Source organism: Pteropus vampyrus, unplaced genomic scaffold (genome assembly GCF_000151845.1).
Source record: "Pteropus vampyrus isolate Shadow unplaced genomic scaffold, Pvam_2.0 Scaffold15, whole genome shotgun sequence".
Taxonomy (NCBI): domain Eukaryota; kingdom Metazoa; phylum Chordata; class Mammalia; order Chiroptera; family Pteropodidae; genus Pteropus; species Pteropus vampyrus.
The window spans coordinates 657,185-668,730 of NW_011888796.1; the positions used below are offsets into that span (position 1 = coordinate 657,185).

The window sequence follows — 11,546 nt, forward strand, 5'->3', positions numbered from 1 at the left end:
CGCTATATCCTGCAGTGTTGTTGCACTCACTTAATGGTTCTAATAGTTTTTTGTGTGTGCATGGTTTCCTTAGGATGTTCTGTATACAAGGTTATGTTATCTGTGAAGAGATGGTTGTACTTCTTCCTTTCCAACCTAAATGCCTATTATTTCTTTTTCTTGCCAAATCACCCTGGCTAGCACTTCCAGTACAGTATTGAATACATGTGGCAAGAACAGATACACTAGCGTTCTTCCTAATCTGAGTAGAAAAGCATCCATCTTTCACCATTAAATATGGTAGCTGTGAATTTATTTTCCTGGTTTTTATTTCTTTTCCATTTTGACCTTTCTAATCAGTATTCTCTGATCACAATGTAGTATACTATGCCAATCAAAAACCATAACTAAGATAGCTTTTGATAGCTCTGTGGTTGAATATTTTTATTAGGAAATTTTTGAAGTCAGTTTAGAGGTAAACGAAGGACCTGTGCATATAGGATAGGACATGTTTTTCCTAACTAACATTTATTCACTCGTCCATTCATCATAGTAGTCTTAAAAGTATTTGTAGTGAGATTGGACTGAAGAGGTTATGTTTCCATTTTGTAGGAATGAGAGAGGACTGTGTCACTGTATAGAAATTAAATAATGTGCTCTTTAGATAATTATGTTAATTTGGTCTCAGTGATTGTGCTCATTTTATTGTCTTTTTATCACTTACATTTGAGTACTTATATGCTTATTGCATGTGCTGGTTCTTTGTTATTTTGTATAATCTTCACAACAGTTCTTTGAAGATACTGTTATCTCTGTTTGACAGATAAGGTTCGGGAATGGAGTCAAGTCTCTGAATCCAGAGTTAAGGATCTTACATACTCTGTTACGATAATCTCTTCCTCATTGCCAATTTTGATTTATTTTTGTTTTTGGATTTTCTTTTCGTTTTGTGTAGGATGGGAGTTGGTTTTTTGTTTGCTGCATTGTTTCAAAATTTGAAAGCAAAATAGAAAGTATCATTTACAAGTGTGGTATTTTTCTTTACTCTGTGGCTAATGAAAAACCTGATAAGATAGTGTCTTCATTTGTTGGAACCATCATATATGACAAGTCTTTAAAGTCCTTTTAGATACAATGGCTCATAGTACTCTTTTTATTATTAAGGCACAAAATACCAATGTTCTGGAGAATTTATAAAGTTTTTATAAAATTGCTAGCCCAACTTTATAAAAATAAGTATTATGTTATCAACATATAATCAGCATACTATTTATATCTATAGTTTATGCAATTTTAAGATCTTGGTTTTCCTCTCTTAGGCGTTTGTAAAATGTATGAGGAACATCTGAAGAGAATGAATCCCAACAGCCCCTCTATCACGTATGATATCAGTCAGTTGTTTGATTTTATTGATGATCTGGCAGACCTCAGCTGCCTTGTGTAAGTATTAACCACCATGTCTCTTAAGTTGTATTTTCCTCTTGTTTATTGAGGCAATTTATGGTATTGGGAGCTCACTCTACCTGACACTGGTCTTTGCATTTTGACTTCTAGGTAGTAATTATTATTTCATCTACATATAGCTCTAAAATAACTTGACAACATAAAGCTAAAGGCACAGGAAAATCTTAAGAACTTTGCTAATTGGTTCAGTTAGTATGCAGAGGAGATGCCAATTAAGAATTTCAAAGTCCTGATTCTCTGTTCTTTAAACCAATCTTTTTCTTTGTTTTTCATCCTTTATAGTCTTTGTCCCTAAAGTAATTGGCTTTTAATTAAAACTAAGATTATTCTGTTTTTATGACACTATTTTTAAAATGTAAATATATGTAGGACCGAAATGGAATTTAATTTTAATCCTACCCGGTGTTAACCATGCATATTTTGGTATGTTAGAGTGAGATTTTTAGACCGACCCATATGTTTTCTATTTTCAGAAATTCGTCAGATTTAAAATTTTTTTCATGCCAGACACTGCTAGAAGTAAATGTTTTTCAGTGATGAAAAACATATCAGTCTTAATTATTTTAATATAAAAAGCTCAGAAAACTATAAGAGAACAACAAAACTGCAGGTATTATACTAATAAGAAAAAAAGAATTGTAGGCAGCCAACACAGACAACTTTTTTAAGGAATTTAGCTCAGAAGGAGAGTAGAGAACTGAGGTTATAGCTGGAGGAGGAATAAAGGAGAGTAGAGAACTGAGGTTATAGCTGGAGGAAGAAATAGATTTATTTAATGTTTTTTTAAGGTAGGGGGAATAATGGTAAATTTGCAGACTGATGGTATGATCTAGTATAGAGAGAGAAATTGATGGCTTTAGATAGACCTTGGGCAGTTCATTAATACTAAAATAGAGCAGGCAGATGTGGTGGAAGCTTAGGGAAATTATTTTCTGATCATTTTAATTATCTAAGAAATAGGGACACCATTTGGAGTTATGGGTGAGTATTGGAAGTTTGTGAAAAGAGGTAAGAAATAATCTAGGGTGAAGGGATTGGGAAATGTGTCATTCATGAGGTACCTGCTAATGAATTTAAAATGGAATTAGTCATTGTGATAGTTTTTTCCTGGTCACTCTTAACCTGATAGTTGTATGCAGAGAATTAGCAAAGATATTGCTGAAAGTTGAGGGTGTATACAAGGGAATATTGTGTAAAGGACTGAATGATCATGAAATGTAAGCGAGGCTTAGGGGATGAGACAGAGGTAGAATCAATTAATTATAGGTCCCTGTGGAGTCAGAGGATTGTTGAAGTTGAGGTATTGGGAAGTAGTAAGTGATCAAAGAATGAAATGCTTGAAATTGGGAGATTGAAGTTGCTGGTAATGAACAAGATGTAGGGATCTGGCCACGGAAGGACAAGAGACGAGATCGTTAGAAGAAAGAAGGTCGAGGAACTGAGAGGCCCAGATATTGGCGGAACCATCTACTCAATATGAAGTCACCAATAATGTATATTTACTTTCTAGATTTTGAGAACAGAGAGCTTTGTTTTTATTCAGTGCTGTATCATCAGTGCCTAGAATAATATCTGGCAGATAGTTGATATTGAGTAAATATTGATTGTATAGATGCATGTCATCCATAGAATACAATTTGAGGTATAACTTTTTAAATTGTTAGTGATTTTCCTTTTCCCTTGCTTACAGTAAAGAGCTATATTCTGAATTGATATGATGGTTAAACAAAAGTGAAAGAATCTGACTTCTGTCATGCTAAATATTGCAATGTCTCACAGTTCACTTGCATACCTGTGCTTTATTTTTTAAATGAATTACTGATTTTATTAAAAATTAATAGCTGTTAATTCCAATTTTATAAAAACCATTGAGACATATTGAGATATCAGGTATCTAATCCTGATGCTTTGGGACATGGCACTCATTCTCGACAGATGGGAATTAAAGCCAAGAATTGTTTTATTCACAGTGTGAAAATTACACAAAGTAAAAATGGTTTTGAGACGTACTACAAGTATGTCATTAACAACAGAACATAACATTTCTAACTTTGTGCCATTAAATGTAAACTGGAAACTACATCTAGTATGCTAAAATGGTTTCTGATATTTGCTTTATCAAAAAAACTATGAATTGTAGTTTATGTTTCTGTCTCTAATGTTGAAACTTTTTTGGCCTCTGAAAACTTTCAGAATCAAATTTAGGATTTAGAACCATTTCATCCGTGTGACTTTGTTTTGCCCCTTTTGTTATTTGAATATTCTGGAGAAATAAGGCATTCTTTCCAAAGAGGCCACCTATTGCTATGGCACCTCTTTGACGGTTAGCACATCCTGCCCCTCTCCTAAATCAGGGATTATGAATTGGGCTGTTATTCCTTAGACCAAGAATTGAGTCCAGCTTTGGTTTGTAAATTGTGTACTTGTTGTTTCTATTAAATTTATATGGCGATGACATCAAATTTTTTCTCTTTTAAACTAGTATAGGAAGAAATGGATGAATAAGATTGTACTTTGTGATATATATTAAACCTAGGACAAAATTTAGGCATAGAGGATTTGTAGTTCATATATTTGAAGTCAGACTACAAATTTCTTCACTGTTCTCTGATCTGTAAAGTTTTTTAAAATAAGCTTTTTATAAGATAACGGCCTCTTGAATATGTAGGCTTTTCTTGTTTACTTAGAGACAATAGGGATATTTTTATCCTTGATTATCATAACAGGGATAATTACTGCTAATCAAGAAGACACTGGCTGATTTCACCGCTCAGTCCTACAGCTTCTGTTCTCGTATAAACCTGCATTCATTGACCATAACACTGGGCTAAAAGATTTCATCTGTGCCAACAGTTTGAGATTTTATAAATGTACTTAACATTTAATTGTCTCATTTTCAGGTGCCAGTTAACAGTCACCAATATACTGCTTTCCATAAAGAAAGCATTAATACTATCTCTTGAGTTGGAAAATAGCATGCAAGTTGATGAATTTCTAAATGTTCAAAACCAAAATGTTCTTGTTGGGGGGTGTCTAAATAAGGCAGTCCCACCCAGATATTATAGTTCTAAAAAATTTTGCCTCTTTTTTAGTTCTTTTCCAGTGTTAACATAAATATTATAGTCTATTCTGCCATGCTTTAAAGTGGACTAGATTAGCAGTTCTTTAATTAGGAAACACAAGGGGTGGCTCTATAGAGTAGTGGTTAGCACATCTGCTTTACACGCAGAAGAGTCTATGTTCGACCCCCAGCGGAACCATAGCCCATACCCCGGGTGCGCCAGGCCCCAGGTGCACGCCACAAGCGCATGGGAAGAGATGCCTTGCCTTCAGAGATCCATTTCTTAAGGGGAGACGGCAACACCCATAGGTCAGGGGTGGAAAGGCGGGGGTTGGTTAAAAATAATAATAATTAGGAAACACGAAAAAGATATTTGAAGAAATTTGTTTTGCTTTTTAAAATATTTCTCGTAACAAAAGAACATTAGTAAAAAGCCAAATGTTTCTTTTTATTTGGTTAACCATTCTGTAAAAGTAGAAAGCTTGTACATTTTTAATAAATCAGATTCTGACCTTACCATTCAGGGAAAGAAATGATAATGGTATAAAAAATTCCTACTTTGGAGTTTGTTTCTCTTGCTAAAAATTGAAGCATAGGTCTCTAGCTCAGTGGTTAATAGTAAGGACTCTGGTCAGGAGTGTTTAAGCTTCTTCTTGCCCAAAGTCACTTAGCTAATAAGTTGCTGTACTTTGTGCTTTGGTTTCCAAAAAGAATAATTTTATCTACTCCTACAGGGTTGTAAAAAGAATTGAGTTGATTCAGATAAGTACTTAAAGCTATACCTAGCAGTTGGTAACTTCTTAATAGGTACTTATGTAATTTTTTGTTAAAATATGAAACTTCTGGTTAAAATGAAACAAAATTGATAAATCAAGATTTTGTTTTTCGAGGAGGTATCCTTAAAGTTTTTTTAAGGCAAACTGCATCTGTGCCTCTCTTGGATGCCATGCAGTGTTTCCACCAGATGGTGCACATGGCTTTGAAACACTGTGATATCCTTTGTATTTGTGCAATCTCTAGTTACCGCCTGCTTTTTTATACTATAGCTTTATTTTTTTCAATCCAAATATGAATTTATTGTTTAACCATCTAGATTTCAGTTGTAGGTCAACTGGACTGTTTCTATTTTTTTGAGTCCTGTAAAGATGCCTTGAGCATTGGAATTTCATTGCTAATGCTAGTCCTTGCATGCCTGACCCTTCCCTACCAATAAGAGCCATTTTGGAGCTTGTTAGTTTTCTAATAACTCCATTGGCCTCTAGCATTATTTTAAAAAGCAAATCCTAAAATACAGGTTAAAAGATTTCCTCCTGTTAATACTTTTCAGGTGAGAGATCTTTGTGGCAGTAACATGCTTTTAAAGGTTTTTTTAGTTAATTCAAAATAAACTTAGCAAATATGAAGTTGGTACTAGTGTTTGGTTTTGTTTTTTAATCACTAGAGGAACCATAAAAGTAGTAACTGTAGGAGGAAGAACATGTGTTTTCTGGTCATAACTCATTTTAAAAAGTAGATGTTCTGTGTAACATGTTGAGAATTTAAGATCTCTAGGCCTTGGTTTCTTATTCTGCTTTAAGATTGTACTAAGTGATCTAAAGTTCATATCACTTAAAATTTAACAGTTATGTAATCAGCTTTTATATTTTCATTAAGTTCATGTGTGAACATTTACATGTCTCTGCCATCATCAGGCGGTTATAATGTGGGGTTTTAAAGAATGACAGTAATTAACCATTGTAACTTTGCTCATTACTTTTCTGTTCCTCAGTTACCGAGCTGATACCCAGACATACCAGCCTTATAACAAAGACTGGATTAAAGAGAAGATCTACGTGCTCCTTCGTCGGCAGGCCCAGCAGGCCGGGAAATAGTTGTATTGGAAGGGGATGGGAGTGGGGTGGAACACAGGTGTGTACAGCGTGCTGTAGTGGAAGTTTTGTATTATAGTAATCCTGTTTCCATTTTGGTACACTCTAGCCAGGATCGAATGTATTAGATGAAATGTGAGGATCTTGTTCAATCTGAAACCCCCATCACTCCCTCTTTTTTCTTTCTTTCCTTTTTTTTACTTAAACATTTTTATGATTATTTAGATGGAAGTTGTTCTTTGTCAGATAATGTTGATTCCAATCCTTCAAAAACTCTTCATATCTGCTATATAACATTCACTGTACTAACCCTTCTTCAAGTTGAAGGGGGGGGTGGTGGCACAGGTTAGTTATGTCCTCAAGATACAGTCTAGTGAAAAACAAATAAATGTTCTTTAGTTATATTTTTCCCGAGTGATTTTGTTTGTTTGTTTCTGAGCATTGAATTTCCTTGCAAAGCATTGTGTTACAAAACTAATAGGCTGCTACTCAAAGAATTTTAATTTTGCTGTGGTTTATGTGAAGCTAACAAGCTTTTACCTCCTATTTCTAGCCTTGTAAAAATCTCATTTGTAGCTCCAAAGTTTGTACCTCCTGTTGATGGCAAATATCAAAAATTTTCTGGTGACATAGCTTGTCTGTTGTAGCAGCCAGGTTGGTTCCTTAGCTTTGGTCATGTACTCTGTGGGAAGTCCTTGTGCCTTTCTCAGGCTTCAGCAGTTGAATTCTGATTAAAAGTCTTGTACAGAAGCTATAAGGTGAGGGAAAGACCACAGAAAAAATACAAGGAATTTTGCTTTTAATGTAGAGTATGGTCACATTATGACTTGAATATACACTGTAGTGTACCTCTATTTTCTAATTCTCCTATTATCACTGATAGCCAGTAATATCTTTATGTACTATACGAGTGGCAGTTTTTATGGAGGCTTCCTGACTGGCCTTATATTCTCCTTCTCCCCTCCCCTACTTTTACATTAGGGCCTTAACTATTTTTCTTGTTTTATGCAGAACTGAATTCTGAGTTAATATATATATGTGTTCACTTCTTCTATAGACTAATTCTATTAATGAAATCTCATCACTTTATTAAAGGATTATTAATAGGTTGCCTTATAAAATTATGTATAGCTATAGTTAATATTTCATACGAATCAGCCAAATTTTAAGGCTAAAATGTTTTCACAGAGACAGTAGGTCCAAAAGTAAGTCAGATCGTCCTACTTTTAGCTTGGCCTGTCCTATTAACATAGTTTTATTTCTCTAACTGATATGATCTTGGCTTCAGTTTCTGTGGAATACTCTAGAGCACATCTGGAGGGAATGGGATCCCTTGATTCCTAAATACAATACGCTTCTGGTATTGGGCTTGCAGAGGAAAATAGAAGTTTCTAAGAAATTAGAATACATCTGTGTCCTAAATGTTGGGTGATGAGAGCAAAAAGGAGGGGAGCAGTATTTTGAATCATACTTTATAAGGTTTAAGGAAGAAGAGGACTGGGCTAAATATGGAGACTATGCCTGTTACTACACAAAAGAGGAGCAGAAGTAGCCTTTTCGTTATTAAGGTGAAGTCTCTGATGAAACTCTTAGCGGTTTGGCCAAACTACAGCCACTCCGTGTTATTAGAGAGTTGGTGTATTGATTGTGTGGCCATTCCTCAACCACACGTAAAACAGATTTGGTTTCTGCTTATAAAGTGATACTTTATACTACTATGTAAAGGTGAAACCTACCAAATTTAAAAATTCCTAATTCTCTAATCTACCTTATTTTATATACCTGAGAATTTCTAAAACATTTCTTAACAATGCTGCTTGCTTTTAGCATTTGATCTAAGAGGTCCTGGTAGTATAAACAGGGTTAAACAGGGTATTTTAACTATCTTACTTCACTTACAGTTCTCTGGCATAAACTATTTCCAGCAGTTCACTAAGTGCCTTGGGCAAAGGATAGGCAGACAATTTTTGCTGTCCTAAAAGCAGACCAGACTTTGGGTTGAAGAAAAGAGGGCAGGGCAGAGTTAGTATGACATCAACTTCATATCAGTATGGCCTGTTTATCAAATTGTTTATACTAATTTTTTGAAGATTGGAATGAAAATGAGGATTAATATATAAACTGTTTAGGCAGTCTTGGCTAGTAATACAGTCTATCATTCTTCCTTAGGAACAGAATTAGAAAGTTAACCGAAGGTTAAATATGTCCATAGAGCAGAAGCTTTGTTAATCTTTTATCCACAGATATTTAAGAAGTGTGTGATAGCACATCTAGCTGGCTTCATGAAGGAGGAAATGTTTGATCTGGGCCTTGAAGAATGACTAAAGTTCCAAAACAGGAAAACAGGGCAGGAGTAATAAGGGGGTGGTATAGCACTTGGGGATATTTGAGGAATAGCAAGTAAGCTGCCATGAATGGAATAAAGTGACTGTTTTAAGAGAGTAGTGGTAAAAAGCCAGGAAAGCTAGTATTGAAGTGCCTTAAACATGAAGCTACAGAGTTTATTTTATAGGCTGTGGATAGTCTTTAATGATTTTTAAGGCATAACCTGTCAAATCTTTGCTTTAGGAAGATTAAACTCATTACTCTGTGTAGACTAGATTGGAAAATGAGAATATAATGTCCCAGAAGCCAAGTCGAGAATTTTTCAATGAGAAAGGTAAGACAAGTTAAAAAAAGGCTTTGGGCTCGGAGTTCAGGAAGTCTTGTTCAGTAGTTTAATATGAAGACAAAAACCAAATTTGCAGATAAAGAGTAAGGGAAATGGAATTAAGTAAAGGCGAGGAAGGCAAAATTCACTGGAAACTAGGAAGTAAAGAGTGGTAATGTGCAGTGGTAAGTTAGGACAGATTTTTCTCAGTAAAGGTAATCTGTAAGTAGAGAAAGGGTCTGAGGTAAAAAATGTATTATAATTAGGTAATTGATGGTGAAAGATTGCAGTGCCAATTGAAGAGGATAAGTGTTTAGGTGTACTGATGGAATAATGCAGCTCAAAAGAAAAGCTTAGATAGAAAGTTGAAAAGGTTTGTATTAGATGGTCTCAATCCATTAAAGGGGTAAAATCAGTTACCATCTGATATCAGGAGGCTTGAAGATGGTGAGAAACGTTTGGAACAAGTGCAGGGAATATGGGGGAGGTCAACACATTTTTAGTGGAACTAATCACTGACTTTCACCAGAAGCACGCAACCAATGAGAAAAAGTAATGAGTGCTTTTTCAGTAAAATAATAATAATAACCATTTATGGTGGCCTATTCTGTATCACATAAAACTATTTTACCTAAGTACCTTATCTCTCATCCTCTGCATATCAATTGTTACCATTTTATAACTGTAGAAATAGAGATTTAAGAGCAGTTATCTAAGGTCGAGAAGTAAGACCCAGGTCTCTCTTGCTCCAAAGATCACATTCCTTCCACCACAGTAATGGATTCCAAATACTGATCTACCAACTGGTTTTGAGATTGCTACCGCACAATCACTTGGAAAGCTTTTTAAAAATAAGGTTCCCAGATTTTCCTCTGGATTAGGGGTCAGCGAACATTTTTCGTAAAGGGTCAGTAGTAAATTTTTTAGACTTGTGGGCCACACATAACCCCTCAAAGATGTAAAAGCCATTCTTAGCCTGCTAGCCATAGAAAAATAGACTGTAGGCTGGAATTGAACCATGGACTATAGTTTGCCAACCCCTGCTCTAAACAATTTGTCTGAAAGGCAGAATAACAAGAGAAACCCAAACATCTCAACTACCTTGCAGAATTGCAGACAGAGTTCAAGGGAGACTGAGGCAGCTGGGAGTTGCAAGGCAAAGTTCTGGAAAAAGAGGGAGCCAACAAAAATAACGCTGATATCTTTGCTGAGTACGAGGCTGGGCATAGAATGACTGGTGAGTCAGGAAAACAATTCCCAGAGCCCACAGGGTGGACAGACATACAAATTTTGACTAGCCAGAGTCTTGGGTGATCACCCAGGACATTTATTGAAGACATCAGAGGTGTTACACTTTAGTAATAAGGCCAAACTGTCCCTCAAGTGAAGGTTACTCTAGACCTACCCTAGCAAAATTTTAAAAACAGATCTTGAAGAGGTGTACTGATTAAGACATAATTATGTGCCAAAATAAAGCCTAACACTCATTAAAGGAAGATTAATGATAACCAAACACTGAACAAAGTCACATTCATAGTTGTACTGCCTTCAGATTACTGGACATGAGAAGAAGCAGGAAAATACAACTATTAATCAGACTAAAATCAGTCAATAGAAACTAAGAAACGACAGATGATAGAACCATCAGACAAAGACATTAAAACAGCTATATGTAGAAATTAAAAATATGAATATTTTATGAGAATAGAAGATATTTTTTAAGTAAATGGAATTTCTAAAGATGAAGAATATAATATCTGAAATGAAAAATTCACCAGATGGGATTAACAGCAAATTAGACACTGCAGAAGAAAAGTACAGTGAATTTGAAGGTAGAGCAATAGAAACTATTAAAAACTAAAGCATAGACAGAAGATTGAAAAATATGGATCATTTCAGTGACCTGTAAATAGCAAGTTGTCAACATAATTGAGAGTCTCAGGAAAAAGAATGTGGGAGAAAAGTTGAAGAAATAATACATCTTTCAAATATGATGAAAACTAAACTCAGATCCACAAAGCTAAACTAACCCCAGGTTATGATAAACAAAACACACATCATAATTAAATTGATAAAAACTACTGATAAAATATTCACAGCCAGAGGGAAAAACAGGAACAAACCTAAGAATGACAGCTGACTTCTCATCTAAAAGTATGTAGGAATGGAATGGTGTTTTTTAAAAGCTGAGAGAAAAAACTACCAACCTAAAATTCTATATTCATTGAACAGATTCCAAAATTAAGGCAAAATAAAAGATCCTTTAGATAAACAGAATCTGAGATAATTGGTTACTAGCATACTTGTGCTACAAGAAATATTGGAGTTCCTCAGGCAAAAGGAAAATCAGAACAGATGGAAACTTGGATCTATACAAATATATGAGAAGCACCAGAAATGGTAAATATGTGGGCAAATACAGAAGACTCTTTCTCATTTTTAAATTTTTAACAAATAACTTGCTGTTTAAAGTAAAAATGTACTGTGTAGTTTATAACATCCAGATGTAAATGTACGACAGTCA

The 11,546-nt window shown here is 34.8% G+C and overlaps 1 protein-coding gene across 1 annotated transcript in view; it reads left to right on the plus strand.

Moving 5' to 3' along the window:
• ERH (ERH, mRNA splicing and mitosis factor) overlaps positions 1-6,776 on the plus strand; it is a 12,824-nt gene extending 6,048 nt beyond the window's left edge. The window contains exons 3-4 of the mRNA XM_011383713.2: positions 1,299-1,419; positions 6,273-6,776. Coding sequence (XP_011382015.1) covers positions 1,299-1,419; positions 6,273-6,375 — 224 coding nt within the window. The 3' untranslated portion in view covers positions 6,376-6,776. The remainder of the gene's footprint in view (positions 1-1,298; positions 1,420-6,272) is intronic.
• The last annotated feature ends 4,770 nt before the right edge of the window (positions 6,777-11,546 follow it).